Source organism: Camellia sinensis, chromosome 10 (assembly GCF_055761805.1).
Source record: "Camellia sinensis isolate YWXY chromosome 10, ASM5576180v1, whole genome shotgun sequence".
NCBI classification, from domain to species: domain Eukaryota; kingdom Viridiplantae; phylum Streptophyta; class Magnoliopsida; order Ericales; family Theaceae; genus Camellia; species Camellia sinensis.
In genome coordinates this window covers 46,071,434-46,090,510 of record NC_138970.1, presented here as the reverse complement: position 1 = coordinate 46,090,510, position 19,077 = coordinate 46,071,434, and the positions used below count along the sequence as shown (strand labels likewise).

General features: G+C 47.7%; 1 protein-coding gene across 1 annotated transcript in view; it reads left to right on the top strand.

Annotated features, from left to right (window-relative positions):
- LOC145800352 (uncharacterized) overlaps positions 1-19,077 on the top strand; it is a 44,595-nt gene that overhangs the window by 15,015 nt on the left and 10,503 nt on the right. The window contains exons 5-9 of the mRNA XM_082890009.1: positions 6,939-7,595; positions 7,724-7,885; positions 7,979-8,572; positions 8,653-8,751; positions 8,960-8,975. Of these exons, the coding sequence (XP_082746135.1) occupies positions 6,939-7,595; positions 7,724-7,885; positions 7,979-8,572; positions 8,653-8,751; positions 8,960-8,975 (1,528 nt within the window). The remainder of the gene's footprint in view (positions 1-6,938; positions 7,596-7,723; positions 7,886-7,978; positions 8,573-8,652; positions 8,752-8,959; positions 8,976-19,077) is intronic.

The following is a 19,077-nucleotide window of genomic DNA, read 5'->3' as shown; positions in this document are numbered from 1 at the left end:
TGACAGAATGCAATCTAAGATACAACCTAGTATGCACTATGCTGTGAAAATGAGATGCCTCGAAATGCGTGCACACGGGCATGCAAATCGAGAAAATGACAGAATGCAATCTAAGATACAACCTAGTATGCACTATGCTGTGAAAATGAGATGCCTCGAAATGCGTACACACGGGCACGCAAACCGAGAAAATGGCAGAATGTGATGCAAGTGACATGGAAAATGTAACATGGGCTTATACCAACATGAGTGAGCCTCAGCCACACTTACATAGGATGCCGACGGATGAAAATGAAGTACCTTGAAATGCGTGCACACGGGCACGCAAACCGAGGCGATGGTAGAATGCGATGTAATGGCATGAAAACATGATATGGGCTTATACCAACATGAGTGAGCCTCAGCCACACTCACATAGGATGCCGACGGATGAAAATGAAGTGCCTCGAAATGCGTGCACACGGGCACGCAAATCGAGGCGATGGTAGAATGCAAATGACATGAAAATGTGATATGGGCTTATACCAACATGAGTGAGCCTCAGCCACACTCACATAGGATGCCGATGAATGAAAATGAATTGCCTCGAAATGCGTGCACACGGGCACGCAAACCGAGGCGATGATAGAATGCGATGCAAATGACATGAAAACATGATAATCATTCTAATAGAATTTCAGCACTAAGATATGGGGGAAAACAGTCCCGAAATGAGGCGAAATGACACCAAATGCATGAAATAGTCCCGAAATGCGAATTTAGGCACCCGAAATGGCCTATAGCTATGCCAAACATGCACAATATGGACATGCAATGCAAAGAAAGAAGCTAGACAGTCCCGAAAAAGGCACTTTCACAGTTATAAACATGGCCAAACAGCAAGCATAGGTATGGCAAAAATGGCATGCAAGAATAGGGGCCAAGAGAGGGGTAATGAAGCAAGTGATATAAACAAAACCCAAAATGAAAAATTTCCTTCTACAACATTGAAGAGGGACCAAAAATATGAATATTTACAGTATATGGAAAACCTCAAATCAGTATACAAACATGATAGAAATGTGATGCAAAATGAGGCTCAAAAATGGCTATAACATGAGGTATGCAAAATAATCATCAAACAGCCAAAGACCCTTACTAAAACATGTAGAATGGGCCAAAATAAGCACTTTTTCAGAACTTTAAAATGACCAAAAACAAAAGCATGGTAGGCTAACTAAACATGCAAGAATGGGGAATAAAAGAGAGATATAACATGAAGTGGCATATGGAGGCCCCAAACCATGAAAGGACATAAATGAAATATGAATAATGGACCAAAATAATCACTTTTTCGGAACTGTAAAATGGCCAAAAACAAAAGCATGGTAGGCTGCCATTGCATGCAAGAATGGGGAAGAAAGGAGGAGTATAAAGGTAGGTACAACATGGAAGTCCCAAATGGTGTTGAGCCCTTCTTCAATGTTGAAGAGGGGCTCAAAATAAGCCTAATATCAGTTTACAACATGCTCAAAAACAGATTACTCATGGGCCAAAAATAGCATGCAAGATTATGACATATAAGAGGATCAATGAAGCAAGTGCATCATGGAGGGCTCAAACAGGGTTGAGCCCTTAATGAAAAGTGAAGATGAGCTCAAAAGAGGGCCCTTTTCAGTTAGTTCCGGAGTTTGAAACAAAAAGCATAAAAGGCTTACAAATGGATCAAGAAAAAGGGTCAAAGAGGAGAAAAGTTACTCACCCTTGAAGACTAAGACTTTTGTTGCTTCTTGGACCAATTTGCAGCTCCTTTGGCCTTTGAGAAACCTTCCTTGTTGCTGGAAATGAGGTGGTGGTGGTAGAGCTTGGTGGCGTAGAAGAAATGGTGATTAGGGACTTAGGAATTTTCAAGGAAATGAGAGGTATAGAGATGGCTTTGTGTATGGAAGCTTGAAGACCAAATTTTCTAACCCCAACATGTGATATAGCTTACTTGTTATATAGGCCAAAAAGGGGGTGCAAAGGTGGGGGAAAAGGAGAGCAACTTTCCCCCACAAAATATTCCCCGGATAAAGATCTTTTCTGGGGGATAAAGCCCCACAGCTGTAAAGGGAACAGTGCAAGGAGCTCGGCCGGCCTATTACTTTTGCTGCAGGTGGCCGGCCGGCCACACCCCCTAGCCAGCCGGCTAGGGGTCAAAAGGGTCAATCAGATTTTCTGACCGGCCACCAATTGATGGTGTCCTCCTATGTGTGTATAACACAACCGTGTGGTTCAAAGTTCAAGAAAATGGGCCCAAGGGGTTCAACATTAGCCCGGAAGGAGGGGGTCAAAAGGGTCAAGTAGCATTACTGGCCGGCCACCAACTTTTAGGGTCCTCCCATGTGTGTACATCACAAATATGTGGTTCAAAGTTCAAGAAAATGGGCCCAAGGGGTTCAACATTAGCCCGGAAGGAGGGGGTCAAAAGGGTCAAGTAGCATTAATGGCCGGCCACCATTTTTTAGGGTCCTCCCATGTGTGTACATCACAAATATGTGGTTCAAAGTTCGAGAAAATGGGCCCAAGGTGTTCAACATTAGCCCGGAAGTGTGAAAAACGGGCGCCGGAGGGCGTCGGAGGATGTATAACTGGTTGCTGCAACAATTACTGGCCTCTCACCCTTCCATGACCTCCCCGGTGATAAAACAGAGGTACCTGCCAAAAATGAACGAAAACCGTTGCAAAACGAATGTTCGGGGGCCAAAACGCGCAGTTCGGGGTCCCGAAAATGGGCTGTTAAGCACCGAAAGTGGCATTCGGCCACGAAGTGGGTTTCTCAGACCCCAGTGTCCCTCAAAAGGGATTAAATAAGATATATGTCAAAGATTAGAACAAACGGAGGTGGTTAGGCGGTCCCGAACCGAGGCACACGGCCAACGGTCCCGAAAAACCGAAAACCAGACTCCGAAATGGGCAGAATGGCCTACGGCCACAAAATGCAGCCCACGGCCACTGAGAGATGGTCTACTGGACCTCTCCCTCCCCTCAGGAAAAGAAACAGAGAAAACCGAGTCTGGTTCGCAAACCGAGACAAAGCACAGAAGAGGGTTCGGAAGTCCGGAGGCAGGGCTCACGGCCGCAACTCTGAAACTTCTGAACGAGCACATTATGCAACATCACCAAGCGCTCAATCAGTGACATCTGAGTCTTAAGGTCGGTCAAAAATGGGGTGTCTACAGTTGCCCCTCTTTGACAGAACTCGAAAGTCATAAGTGACGGGAGTGAATGTCAAAGCCCAGAGACGACCCATTTTTGACAAGGCCGAAGACTTAGACAAACAGGTAAGATAAACAAAGATGTGCCCGCAGGCATGCCCACAGGCAGGGGGCAAAATGCAAATGATAATGCAAAAAGCCGGAGGTAACCCAATGATCATGCAAATGCAGCAAGCTGTAATGAAGCAGGTATTCGCAAATAGATGCAACAGTTTTAAGCAAGAATGCAAAGCAACAACTACATTTCATGCAGTTAAGAATGCGGAGGATTATTCAATCCCCGCCACGTCTCACACGGAGAAGATACGATACCTGCGCGATTCGTCTGGTCGCACCAGCCTCAATTGAACCGTACATACAATATCGTGCCTGCAAAAGAGAGAAATTGCAACAAGTACAACATGCTACCAACATATATTTAATGTGATTCCGAAAGTTCGACACACGCAGTGCCGGTGAGTGTATGCATCGCGATGCGAGAAAGGAACGTGCGTGACAACGCATGCTAAAACATGGAGGTATGCCAATATCAAGAAATGTGCATGTTAATGCAGGTATGCTCATGAGAATGCAAGTTATGTGCATGATAGTGCGAAACGAGCATGAATCAGGGTGTCCGTTTGTTATGAAACAACGAGTACGGAAACGCGTGTTTCGGCGAAGGCGACTTGATCACGGCCTCTGATCCGCTTCCCGGAAAGGCCATAACTCATTCAAAAAGGATATACTTCGATTTCGATGAATGATGATGAGACATATGTCAGAACGTGAAGCTGAAGTCCCGGCGGAGCTATTTCGCGACCGGAAGTGTACTTTTCTTGAACTTTTTCAGGTCCCGGGAACTCCGATCTTCCTCAAAATTTGCAGGGAGCTAGGTGAGCATGTGGGGGACATGGCCGGCCGGTTATATGGGAGAGGGGAGGTGGCCAACCGGTTTTCCATAAAGTAGATAGCTGGCCGGCCAGTTTTCCAAAAAGGAAATGGCTGGCCGGCTAGAAAAGGGGGCTGGCCGGCCATATGCCCAGATCCGAGGGCAGTTTGGTCTTTTTCACCTCCTTTTTGATGCTCCTTTAACCAAGACCTTGAGCCTATAAAAGGCAGCCGAGGCCCCTTCCTTTCTTGCCTCCTACAACACTTTTCTTCTCCAGATCTGAGTTTCCTACGCGTTTTCCAACGCCCCGTGCAAATTGTTTTCGCAAAAAAATTCAGTTTCAAGCACTTTGAAGCGATTAAATTTCGGTTTCGGAGCTTCTTTTCGCATTTTCGCCACTTGAAGTAAGTTTGCCTCAATATTTGGAAGATTTTCTAGGGAGTTGACTTTTGTTGACTTTTCATTCCCCGAGAGTTGACTTTTGTTGACTTTTTGCAATTTTGGCTCATTTTGCTCATTTTTGCTCCCTTTGCAGATCTTTTGAAAATGGCGGGCAATTCTCCCCACGGCGGAGGTTTTCCAGGTGCCGGAGATGATTTCGATCCCATGACTCTACCCCCGAGTACCCGACCTTTTATTCCCGGGAGGTACCGTCCGCCAGCACATGTCCTCCCTCGTGCTGTCTTCCGTCACTTTACTAGCTTCGACGAGCGAACACCCGGGGATCTGCTTCTCCGAGAGCCGGAGCATCACCTCTCTCATGAGGCCCGAGAGGTATTTTCCTCATTTTCTGTATTTTTCGTACATTTTCGCACCTTTGCCATGCTTGAACATGCAGTTTAGCTTATGACATAGTACTTTGCTTGCATCCTGAACATGTAGTTTCAACACTCGAATTTCTGAACACTCGGCTCATTAATTAATTGTGAACGCACAGTACACATTAGTTAAGAGGCGAACACACGGCTCAAACACTGATTTGTCGAACACACAGCCCGAATTCGAAAGTGAACACACAGCCCAAACTTTAAATTCTCTGAACACGCAGCCCAGATTAAATAGTGAACACGCAGCCCACACTGATAGAAGGTTGAACACGCAGCCCAAACTTTAAATTTTCGGAACACGCAGCCCAGATTAAATAGTGAACACACAGCCCACACTGATAGAAAGTTGAACACGCAGCCAAAACTTTAAATTTTCTGAACACGCAGCCCAAACTTCAAATTTTCTGAACACGCAGCCCAGATTAAATAGTGAACACGCAGCCCACACTGATAGAAAGTTGAACACACAGCCCAAACTTTAAATTTTCTGAACACGCAGCCCAGATTAAATATTGAACACGCAGCCCACACTGATAGAAAGTTGAACACGCAGCCCAAACTTTAAATTTTCTGAACACGCAGCCCAGATTAAATAGTGAACACGCAGCCCACACTGATAGAAAGTTGAACACGCAGCCCAAACTTTAAATTTTCTGAACACGCAGCCCAGATTAAATAGTGAACACGCAGCCCACACTGATAGAAGGTTGAACACGCAGCCCAAACTTTAAATTTTCTGAACACGCAGCCCAGATTAAATAGCGAACACGCAGCCCACACTGATAGAAGGTTGAACACGCAGCCCAAACTTTACATTTTCTAAACACGCAGCCCAGATTAAATAGTGAACACGCAGCCCACACTGATAGAAAGTTGAACACGCAGCCCAAACTTTAAATTTTCTGAACACGCAGCCCAGATTAAATAGTGAACACGCAGCCCACACTGATAGAAAGTTGAACATGCAGCCCAAACTTTAAATTTTCTGAACACGCAGCCCAGATTAAATAGTGAACACGCAGCCCACACTGATACAAAGTTGAACACGCAGCCCAAACTTTAAATTTTCTGAACACGCAGCCCAGATTAAATAGTGAACACGCAGCCCACACTGATAGAAGGTTGAACACGCAGCCCAAATTTTAAATTTTTTGAACACGTAGCCCAGATTAAATAGTGAACACGCAGCCCACACTGATAGAAGGTTGAACACGCAGCCTAAACTTTAAATTTTCTGAACACGCAGCCCAGATTAAATAGTGAACACGCAGCCCACACTGATAGAAAGTTGAACACGCAGCCCAAACTTTAAATTTTCTGAACACGCAGCCCAGATTAAATAGTGAACACGCAGCCCACACTGATAGAAAGTTGAACACCCAGCCCAAACTTTAAATTTTCTGAACACGCAGCCCAGATTAAATAGTGAACACGCAGCCCACACTGATAGAAGGTTGAACACACAGCCCAAACTTTAAATTTTCTGAACACGCAGCCCAGATTAAATAGTGAACACGCAGCCCACACTGATAGAAAGTTGAACACGCAGCCCAAACTTTAAATTTTCTGAACACGCAGCCCAGATTAAATAGTGAACACGCAGCCCACACTGATAGAAAGTTGAACACGTAGCCCAAACTTTAAATTTTCTGAACACGCAGCCCAGATTAAATAGTGAACACGCAGCCCACACTGATAGAAAGTTGAACACGCAGCCCAAACTTTAAATTTTCTGAACATGCAGCCCAGATTAAATAGTGAACACGCAGCCCACACTAGAATTTGCATGTAGCTTATTTCACTTCATCGGCATACAGCCCATTTCATCCCATTGGCACACAGCCCAGCTCATTCCATTGGCACACAGCCCATTCATTTTATTGGCACACAGCCCATTCATCTCATTGGCACACAGCCCATTCATTTTATTGGCACACAGCCCATTCATTTTATTGGCACACAGCCCATTCATCTCATTGGCACATGTATTCATTCTGAATACAGGTTGGTTCCCGCAGTGTGCGGGGGTATGGTTCTACCATCGCGCGGGCCTGGTATGCTGAGCTCCCGGAGGGTGTCCGAGACTTGGTAGACTTGGCAGGGTTCGGGCCCTTCTGCGTCGGGTTGTCACGTTGTCCTGCCAGGAGGACACTGATGGCAGCCTTGGTAGAGAGATGGTGGGACACCACCAACTCCTTTCATTTCTCTGCTACCGGGGACATGACCATGACGCCCCTAGACTTCGCTGTGTTGACTGGCTTAGACATCGGAGGTTGGTCCATCCCCTACGATGAGGATATGGGCGAGTGGGAGGCCGCTTGGATGTATCTATTGGGGGCTCGCCCGCCTGTTGACAGGGTTTCTGGGAGAGTCCGATACACTTGGTTCTCTTCCCACTTTCGGCGGGCAGAGATGGTGCCCGAGACTCCCGAGGAGACAGAGCAGTATGCCCGTGGTTTCCTTATGTTCCTCTTCGGGACTACCCTGTTCGCCGACAGAGGGAACACAGTCGGGTTATACCTGCTGAGCGCTCTGGTTGACCTATCACATGTCCATCGATATGACTGGGGTGGCGCCGGCCTGGCTACCCTTTACTTTTATATGAGCGCGACCTCCCGCGGGCGGGGCGATTTACTTGGCGGCTACTGGAGAGCCTGGGAGGTACTTTTCTATCCTCTTGATTTACATTTCTGCTTCTCATTACTTGTACATTGCACTCACAGCGCACTTTTACAGTCTGTATTTTGCTCTCAGCATTTCGTACTTACATTCTGCACTGCTTTTCTCAGCTATGGGTCTATGTATACTTCCCATCATTAGCCCCAGAGCTGGAGGTGGCAGGGATTCCCATGACCCCATATTCATTGGTGTTCGAGGGCCCGCACCGGCCGAGACCTCGAGAGACCCTCCTTTACCTGCGACAGTACTTTGACACTGTGCGACATTCAGAGGTACCTCTGAGCTTTCAGTTCCTTTCATTTTCATCTTAGATTTGCTCTGTATATTCTCGATTTCTGATTGGTTTATGCATTTATCATCCGCAGATCACATGGCAGCCTTGGGCGCCCCTGGGTGATGGTCTCCGACTTCAGTATACCGGAGGGTCAGACATCTCCCAGTATAGGGTCCTGCTTGAAGGGCCGGTTGGCAGGGTATGGTTCCTGGGGGAACGCTTTCTGCGCCAGGTATGGGGGTATCTTTCTCAGGATCCTCCCGCAGTACCCCCAGCCAGTATGCGGACTGCTGACAGGCTCTCTTACTCGGAGGTAGTCGGCGCCATGCTGGGTAGTGATGCTTTACTACATATTGAGGAGGGGGACTACGCCACTTACCGTCACATATATTTGATGCCTCCATTGACGGGAGCTCGTATCCCGATGATGAGGCCTGCCGGTATGTCATCCTCGGGCCAGGCTCAGACTCGGGCTGCAGACGCCCCTTCTACTAGCAGGGCTGGTACATCTAGAGGTGGGAGTAGACCGGTTCCTCCGGTTCCGTCGACTTATCCTCATCCTGGATGGCCAGATATGCCGACTGAGTTGATGGCGTGGCAGTATGGGGCTATCTCTCCGACCCCGATCCCGCTAGAGCCTCCGATGCCCAGTGATCGATACGCCATTGATCCTGACTCACCGCTGGTATGCTCCACTGGTTTTCATTCATCATTCAGATGTTTAGACATTTTTGTTCACTGATGACTATGAGCTCATATTTGCAGCCACCGCGAGGGTACATGGAGGAGGTGGTTGGACTGGTGGCCACACTCGAGGGCATGGTCCTGCGTAGGGAGGCACAGTTGTCTGTTGCGGGCATTCAGGTACTCTTCAGTTTTCTGGCATTTATCATACTTCTGATGACATGCTGATTTCTACTGCATCGATAGACTACTTGTGTAGAGCACATCTGATACACACCCCACTCGTACACTGTATTTACATGCACCCACTTCACGTAGCCTTTGCTTGTATCTGCATCTGATGTATATATTTGGACTGATGTATTTGAATTGAACTCTTTGTTTTCAGATGCCTTCATGGTCCGGTCAGGGGGCGGGGCCATCTCGGCCTTCCCGAGGAGCCGGGCCATCTAGGCCTTTTCGAGGAGCTCGAGGAGGGCCTGTCTGCAGACGCAGGGCTCACGTTGTGGAGGTGGAGCCTGATGAGGAGGAGAAGGATGCTGAGGAGGAGGAGGAGGCTATCGACCGTCAGTCAGAGGCATCTGCTGAGGAAGGGGGCTCCGGTTTTGGCTCGGGGAATGGAGGCGAGGCTGAGGAGGATCCTGAGGATGACAACTCCGACTCAGATGATGATGATGGTGCGGAGGTTGTCCCGCAGAAGAGGATGAGGAGTGCTTCTCGTTCCCGCTCCCGAGGACATTGATGTTGCTATTTCCTGCTTTATTTTTCTTTTTGCTAGTAGTTTGTAGCACTTTGCACATTGTTAGGCAGTTTTATTTTCGTAAAACTTGTACCTTTGTTTGTTGTAAAGCATGATGGAATGAAATAGCTTTTGAAAAGGTGTTTGTATTTTAAACTTTTAGCATCGTATCGCATCAATTTATTTCGCACAAAAAAGAAATTGAATGGGAATGTGCATTGTGTAATCACCAAGTCAGGTAGTGAACCGATGCAACAAACTAAGCAACTCAACTTACTAAGATATAACAGAACCTTAGGAAGTTTACAACTCGATAAGCAAAATGCAACAACGTTAACAACGCAAATAAACAAGACTTAAACAAAGATTGCTTAAACAGAGCGCAATGACTCAAAAACATGAAACACGTCCGCTCGACAAACAACTCGATAAGCAAAACAACAACTCGATAAACAAAACTCAGCAACAACAGAGTGTACTTCTGATGATCTGGGCACCGGAACGCATCCGAAACGGAGGGAGATGAAGGCCTTTGACTCTCCCGTTGCATGGAAATACTTGGAACTCTCCTCAAAAGGGTAAAACAGGGCCAAGGGGATATACTGCAGCATTGCCGGCCACCTTTGGGAGCCGGCCGGCCATTTTTGTGGAGAGAGACAGCTGGCCGGCCAGTTTTGTAAAAAGTAAATGGCTGGCCAGCCAGAAAAGGTGGCCGGCCGGCCACTCAGTCCTGCAGCCTCCTAGTTTTTGACACGTGTCCCCGTGAATAGTGTTTTTCCTTCTATAAAAGCCTCAACTTCGGGAACATTCATTTCATCTTAGTTTTAGACAAAGATGGAGGCGTTTCTTGCAGAAAATGTCACATCTTGGATCTCTTCTCTAGATGGCTCGGAAAAGCTGAATTTCCGGGGTTTCGGCTTGAATGCACTATTCACGCTGAGCCGTACTCCGCTACAGCTTCCTTTTCTCCATGCCGCGGCAAGGTTCTGGAATCCAGTGACGCATGTTTTTAGCTTTGGCGGCCAAGAGATGTGTCCCACTTTCGAAGATTTTCAGGTTTTGATGGAGTCTGAATGCTCTGAAGTGATCTTGCCCCAGCTCCATTTTGGCCATGCTCAGGCTTTAGGGCGGATGTGTGGGCTTACGGCGCATGATGCTCGATCTCTGATCTGCAGTGGGGAACTGGACATCCTCGGTTTGATCCATCGTTTTTCCGACGCCGGTGACCACAGCAACCATTATTGGCAGGGTTTCCGGCAACACGCCCTCTGCTTATGTTTGTTGTCTCACTTTCTGCTTTCCTCGGGCTTCGGCGGGGCTAGCATTCGCCTGATTGAAGTCGCCCAAGGTTTGAGAGAAGGAAAGAGCTGTATTGCCATAACCTTGGCCGAGACACTGATGGGCTTAGATTCTGTCTATCGCCGGGAGGCGACTAGGTTTGCCGGGAGTCCACTGCTGTTGCAGGTAATGTTTCCCACCCGACCTCACATATATATTTGCTCACATCACTCGACCCTCAGGCTCGGTTTTTTTTTTTCACAAAACCCTTGTCTTACTTTTTCTCTCATCGTACATCTGTCTGTTCTTTATTCTCTCATTTTCCATCCCTCCCCTAGGTATGGTTAATGGACAAGTTGTAGGTTGTGGACTCTTGCCCGGCCTATTCAGCTCGAGGCTACTTCTTTCGGCAGCGCCTAGTCAATGCTCTTGACGAAAGGTGGTGGTTCGATTGGATGTGCAATTTGTCCGCAGACAGCATTACTTGGCGTTGTCCTTGGCTCAACCTCCCGGCAATGAGCTATAGTATGTCTCGGCTGATTGGGATCCAATTGATTGGTCTAACCCACTGCGTATTCTATTTTCCGTTCCGGTTTCTGCGTCAGTTTGGTCATGATCAGACCTGTCCACCGGAGGGGATTGAGTACCCAGCTGCTTTCCCGGTCCGGGGTGCACAGCTTGCCCGATATGCCACGGCATGGAGGACTAGAGAGCTCCTGGCCCCTGCTTCAACTTTCAGTTGCACTTTGTCCGATGAGTGCTTGGATTGGCTTAATGAGGAGGCACAGGTTGGGCCTAGCTTGGCATCAGATGCTCCATCCAGCTCTGGGAGGGGACGCAGAGATACTTGATTCAACTATGCCCCAAATTTATTGCTTATTTAGCGTTTTCAAGTTTTCGTTATGAATGTACTAAAAAGCAACCTCGATTGTAATGCAAGAGCAGGAGAACTTAGTTTTGAAATCAATGAAATTGACAGTTGTGGTACTGAAAATTTTCCGCTTAGGGTCCAGAAATGGTCTTAGTCGTAAAAAGATTGATTTGAACAAAGTCAACTTTTATTAAAACTTTTCAAAACTATTTTCGATGTGGATCAGAACTGGACACGCCGAAGATCTGTCACTGAAATGCACAACCCCAGATCCCCGCAACTGGAAAGTTGCCCCTAGTCTGAAGAACAACGCGGCACTTCATAGCAACGGAAAGTTGCCCCTAGTCTGAGTAACTTTGCACCGTCGCGGCAACGGAAAGTTGCCCATAGTCTGAACAGCACTGTACCGGAGATCGCGATAAATGCTGATGGACAAAGATGACTGAGATGATCGAAATGGACAGAGTTGATCGAGGAAGAGTTTATGGCTGAACTTCAAGGTGAAGTTGCCTACGTATCCCAAAGATGGGAATCAAGCCTTACGTAGTTCAGGCTCAGGTTCACTCGAGTATTTTAACTCTCCTTTTGCGCTCTAACTTTTGCCAAGGCCGCCCTTTGCGGGTTTTCAACCTTGCGAGCTCAGTTTTTATATTTTCTAATTTTTTGTGCTCTGACTTTTTCCTAGGTCGCCCTTTCGGGTTTTCGGCCTAGCGAGCCTCTCAAGGATAGTATTTCTTCAACTTGTCCATATTGATCGGTTGTGAGAACTCCAAACCATCTAGATCCATCAGAACCATAGCTCCACCTGACCAGATAGCTTTGATGATGTAAGGACCAGTCCAATTTGGTTTGAACTTGCCCCTTGGGTCGTAGATGGGAGCTCGGTTGTCTTTGAGCACCAAATCTCCTTCTTTCAGATTCTTGGACTTAACCTTCTTGTTGAAAGCCCGGGCAATTCTGCGTTGATAGCCTTGGATGTGGTACAGTGCTTTCAGTCTTCTTTCATCAAAGAGCATGAGTTCTTCGAATCTGCTTTGCTGCCAATCTGCTTCGGCTATCTGGCATTCAGCCAATACTCGTAACGACAGAACCTCAATCTCAATGGGTAGAACAGCCTCCATTCCATAGACCAATGAATATGGAGTTGCTCCAGTAGAAGTTCTGATTGAAGTCCTGTAGCCCCACAGAGCAAATGGCAGCTTGTCTGGCCAATCCCGATAGGTTCCCACCATCTTCTATAGTATATGCTTGATATTCTTGTTGGCGGCCTCAACCGCTCTGTTGGTCTGCGGTCTGTATGTAGATGACTTATGGAAAGCCACATTGTATTTTTCCAACAAGTCTATCACTTCCTTCTTGAAGTGGGAACCATTATCTGAAATTATCTCGTTTGGCACCCCGTAGCGACAGATGATGTTGTTTCTGATGAACTTTGCGACGTGCGACGCCTTCAACACCGCGTATGATTGGGCCTCGACCCACTTTGTGAAATAATCTATCGCTACTAGGATAAACTCATGCCCGTTTGACCCCTTCGGGGTAACAGCTCCGATCACATCAATTCCCCAGACTGAAAAAGGCCATGGCGAAGTCATGTTGTACAGTTTTGACGGCGGGATGTTCATGCGATTTGCATGAATTTGACACTTGTGGCATCGCCGAACAAAACTTATACAATCCTCCTCCATGGTTGACCAGTAGTAGCCCTGTCTGAGGATCTTTCTGGCCAGCATTACTCCATTCATGTGTGCACCGCACTCCCCCCCATGGATGGCTTCCATCAGGCGTTTCGACTCTTCAGCTTCTACACAGAGCTTATGCATTCCCAGATGACCCCTTTTGTATAGCTTTCCCCCACAGATAATGAACTGAGCAGCCATTCTTCTGATAGCCCTCTTATCTTTGGCATTTGCCCCTAGTGGATATGTCTCCTTTTCCAAGAAGTTCCAGTGTCGTAATACCAGGGGTTGCTGTCTTGAACCTCATCTATGGCGGAAATCGACTCGTATGCTGGCGCAAACTTTTGATCAATAATGACTGGACGCATCCGGACTCCGGACGGGATGTCTATCATGGAAGATAGAGTTGCTAGTGAATCTGCAAACCTGTTGTTCTCTCTTACGAGGTGGGTGAAATTTAGCTTCTCAAACCGAGGAATTAACAAATCCAAGGTTTGGTGGTAGATTATCATCCTTTCCTCCTTGACTTTCCAATCTCCTTTTGCTTGAGACACAACAAGGTTCAAGTCCCCAATGACGTCCAACCGTCTTGCCCCTAGTTCCAGGGCTGCTTCCAGGCCAGCAATACATGCCTCATACTCTGCTTCATTGTTGGAAACTTTGAACCGGAGCTTGAATGCTAAAGGGATACGGGAATCATCAGGCGCTATCAGCAACACCCCTATCCCATACCCATACTGGTTTGACGCTCCGTCAAAGTACATCGTCCATGTTTCATCTTCGACGTGCAGAATGGCTTTATTTGGGAATAGATACTCAACTACTTCATCCCCCTCAACCGGGTGGTCGACAAGGAACTCTGCTACCGCTCTCCCTTTTACTGACTTGCGCGTTACATACTTCAAATCAAATTCGGAGAGCAACAGCAGCCAACGAGCTAGCCTACCCGTAAGTGCTGGTTTCTCGAAGAGATATTTGATGGGATCCAAACGCGAAACCAACATTACAGAGTGGGCTAACAGGTAGTGCCGCAGCTTCCTGGTTGCCCATACCAAGGCTAAGCAAGCCTTCTCCAGCGGTGTATAGCGGGTCTCGTAATCCAGCATCTTTTTGCTCAGATAGTAGATGGCTCTTTCCACTTTGTCTTCTGACTCCTGCGCGAGCATGCAGCCCATGGTAGTCTCAGTTACCGAAAGATACAATATCAACGGTCTCCCCGGCTCTGGCGGTGACAACACGGGTGGGTTCTGTAGATACTCTTTGATCTGCTCAAAAGCTGCTTGACATCGGCCGTCCCATTGGAATTTCTTTCCTTTCTTCAGGAGACCAAAAAGTGGTTCACAAGTCAAGGTTAATTTAGAAATAAACCGTCTTATGAATTGCACTTTACCCAGAAAGCCTCGCACCTCCTTTTCAGTCTCTGGTGGTGGCATTTCTAAGATGGCCTTGATTTTGGAAGGGTCGACCTCGATGCCCCTTTGTGTAATCAGAAACCCTAGCATCTTCCCTGCTGTAACACCAAACGTGCATTTCTGGGGATTCAGTCGCAGCCGAAACTCTTTGATCCTTTGAAAGAATTTTTGTAAGGCGGTGTAGTGGCCCTCTCTATCTTTGGACTTGACAATCATGTCGTCCACATACACCTCGACCTCTTTATGGATCATATCATGCAATATTGTAGTTGCTGCCCGTTGATACGTAGCTCCAGCATTTTTCAACCCGAATGGCATCACTCTATAACAATATGTCCCCTACGGGGTAGTGAACGCAGTCTTCTCCCGGTCTTCGGGTGCCATTACTATCTGATTATAGCCTGAGAAACCATCCATAAACGAAAGCAAAGCGTGTCCTGCCGTGAAGTCCACCAATTCGTCAATGTGTGGCAATGGAAAGTCATCCTTCGGACTGGCCCTGTTCAAATCTCTGAAGTCTACACAGACCCGAATCCTGCCGTCCTTTTTTGGCACCGGAACAATGTTGGCCAACCAAGTTGGGTATTCAGATACCAGCAGGAACCCTGCGTCAATTTGCTTGGTGACCTCTTCCTTAATTTTGAGAGCCCAGTCTGGGCGAATCCTTCTGAGTTTCTGTTTGACAGGGCGGGCCTCGGGATCAAGAGGGATCTGGTGCTGTACAATCTCAGGATCGAATCCAGGCATGTCTTCGTAGGACCACGCGAAAACATCTTTGAAATATTTTAATAAAGCGACTAAGCGCTCGCGCTCCTCCGAAGACAACGTGGACCCGATCTGGACCAGCCGCGGGTCCTTCTCAGTACCAACATTCACAGTAGTGATTTCATCCATTAAAGGTTTAACAAATCTTTCCTGCTCTTGATCAATAAATCGTTGTAAAACCGGAGGAATTTCTTCCTCGTCGTTTTTATCAAAATTTTGAAAATCCTGATTTAAGCAATAAATCAAAGGCACAGAAAAATACTCAGAAACCATATCCACATCATTCTCATTAAATATTTCTAAGCCGTCAGATTCCTCTGTTACAACAGACTCAAAAGAAAATGAAAATGACGACCTAGACAGGACTGTGGCATCCGGGTTATCACCCCCTGGAATACCGGACTCAGACTCAGTCGAGCTGGAATCTAATTCCGACACACAAGATTCGGTGGAATCAGATTCCGGCTCACTACCTGACCCGGAGCTGCTAGATAAAAAGCCTTCTTCATATTGCCAAATGAGAGAAGGTGCGATAGATGCATCCAAGATCGGCGCTGGAAAGCCCGCAGCTATTTCATCTCCAATCACAGAAACCGAAGAGTTATCCCCTAAGCACTCTTGGCCGATCGGAGGATCTGATAGTAGACTTGCCAGTGCTACCCCCATTTCAAGCTCTGTGCCCTTAGGATCCACTACTTCACATTGCTCAACCTCAGTTGGTGGGTCTGTCTGCGCTTCGGCAACGTCATCCCCAGATAATTGTATGTCGAAAAAGATTTCAAAACCAGGCACGCGCTTCCCCTCCGCGTTTAGCCATGGCTCCGGGAAGTCGCAGAATGGAAAATCTTCCCCCTCCCGGACGAAGCGTCCGTTTAGGGTACCCCAGATGGGCCTGTGCATTAACTCAAATGGCTTCCCGGCCTTCTTTGCTCTGGCCCTTCCGGCCATTTCTTTTCCTTTTCTCACCCAGTCCTCTTTGGTGGGCAGATAACCCAGTCCAAAGGCGTGAGGGTTGTGTGGCACTTCGGCCAACACTGAGACGCCCTTCCGGCCGCTTCTCCCTAATCCCATCCCGGGGGTATGTTTTAGCTTGTTCATGAGGTAGATAGATTGTGCACTAACGTACATGCCCTCATTCACAGCCATGACATTCTGCACCACTTGAGCCTCGGCCAAAGTGAACCCCGACAAAAACACATCCTCCGTGTCGTGCTCAATCTCCAAGACAGGTGTGGACACTTCCGGCGGCGGATGGATTGATGAATTCCCGAAAAAGATCGCTACCCCTTTCCCGTGGGGGTACTTTAGCATCTGATGTAGAGTGGAAGAGACTGCTTTGACCTGGTGCAACCACGGTCGCCCCAAAAGTAAGTTAAAGGTTGCGGGAACGTCCAAGATATGAAATTCGATACTGTGTTGTCCTGGACCAACCTTGGTTTGAATCTTAACAGTCCACATCACTTCTCTGCTGGTATTGTCGTATGCTCTGATCACTTGGGTGGTTGGGACGAAGTCCACGGGTTTTAACCCGATTGCATATGCCGTTCTGGTTGGGTAAACATTAATTGCAGACCCGGTATCAACAAGTACCACCGGTATCCACTTATCTCTACATTCCACAGAAATATAGAGAGGTTTGTTATGACTTGTGCCCTCAGGCGGTAGCTCCTTGTCCGAAAAGGTTAATGCCGGGGAACCTCCTCCCGGAAAAACCAGCCCAACCAACTGTTCAGGCGTGGTGTCTATGGAGAGTTTGGACTTGTCCATAGCAGATAAGACAGCTTCTCTATGTACTCGTGATGCCATTAGCAGTCCCCAGATGGAGATGTCTGCTTGTATCTTTTTTAACTATTTCAACACAGCTTCATCTTCAATCTGCTTCTCCTTCTGTTTCTCCGCTTCTCTATCCTTCCCGGATGCCTCGGGTTGGTCCAGGTGTGGGGGTTTGAAGTACCGCCCACTTCTCGTCATGTGGTCAACCTCATCGAGGTACCAAGTGTCATCCGGTTGATTATTCCCCAGTCTTCATCCGTGTGGGCAAGACATAAGTCATCGTCTTCCCACCACATTCCATCGGCAGCCAACAGACACCTGTCTGGCTCCGGTTTAGTTGCACTTGCAGTGCTCCCTGTCAACATGCTCGCAGCATTCTCTATCTTCGTGCACGCAGCACTTTCAGTCCCCTTAGGGCCTTTAGCTTTCCTAATTCTCTCAGCCTCCTCGAACTTTTCTTGTTCCAGCTGCATCAGTACAGCTGTTTGTTCAACAATTCCCGTATCCATAATGCCCATGTCTCGAGCGGAATTCTTAGCATCGGCGCTCTCCGGCGATACAACTTGACTTTCGGCCATTCCGGCCACAACTGATACTTCTACCCCTGCTGGGCTCTGTTCTGGTTGGGCTTCCCCCACTGCATCTGGTTGATCTTCGAGCCATCCAGTGGCCTCCGCTGATCCCTCATAATCGTACCAGTTGATTGACGCATCCCCCAGTTCCTGGTCATCGAGAAGTTGTAGGTTGGCATAGTCCTCCTCTACGGCTGTCAGATCATCTGCCCATAGCCCAGATCCATCCCCTCGGATCATGCATAGCTCTTCTGTCTCTGGCAATTCTACACTTAGCCCAATTCGGCTCGTTGATAGGATGTACTTGCTTGGATCATAGGCTCTCCCAACAAAACTCTGTCCAGTCTCAGATTCAACAATCTCATTCTCTCCCAAAATCTGCCCTGCCCTATCTTCGACGGTCACCACCATCGGTTCTGGTTGGGTTTTAGAGATGTCCACCATGCACAAGAAATCAGTGCAATCGGGAAGGAGCACCTCCGGCTTGGGTAGGTGGGTGGGCGTAATATAGATGCTAGGATCGTAAGATGCGACCCCAGTCTGGATAAAATTAATTCTTTTGGGAGGGGAAGGTTGGTTATGTGGTGGGAGAGGGTTGGTTGTGACGTTGGGTTTATCAGGAGGCGCGATCACCTGTTTGTCAATAAGATCTTGGATCTCATGACGCAATCTGTAACAACGGTCGGTGTCGTGACCATGTTGTTGGTGATATGCGCAGTACTTTGCTGGGTCATAAGAGGGGGGGAGTGGATTCGGTAATGGCTTTGGTTCCAGGGGTTTCAAATGATTTTTTCTGATCAATATTCCCAGAACCTTGGTCAGGGGCATATATAGTGGGGTAAAGGTTCTTTGGCCTCGCGGTTGGAATCTGTTGGCTTGTGTGTTGCTTCCGGACGCGCCGGAGAAGGGTGTGGCAGTCATGGGCCTTGGAGGGGGAGGGGGAGTGGTGGTGACCATACTAACTTCCGAGGCTCTCGTATTTGCAGCGCCACTCGGGCCCGCATTGTTGTTACGGTTGAACGTCCTCCTTGGTTGTTCTCTGTCATGGTCAAACAGACCTTGTTTCATTGCGTCTTCGATTTGCACCCCAATCTCATGTAAATCTGCGAAAGTAGGGAAGGGGACTACAATCATTCTCTGCATCAACTTCGGGTGGAGATTGCGCACAATCATCCGGATTTGATCTTTGTCAGTGGGCCTTAAGGTCATCATTGACGCCTTCGCCCTCCATCGGATCACAAAGTCCGAGAAAGTTTCCTTGGGCTCTTGCCTTGTCGTTTCAAGATCACGAGTTGTGATCTCGATCTGAGTGTTGTATGAATATTGCGCGACAAAGGCCTCAGCCATCTCATCCCAATTCTTCTTCACTTCATCTTGTAACTTTGCGTACCAATGGGAGGCCACACCCGACAGGGTT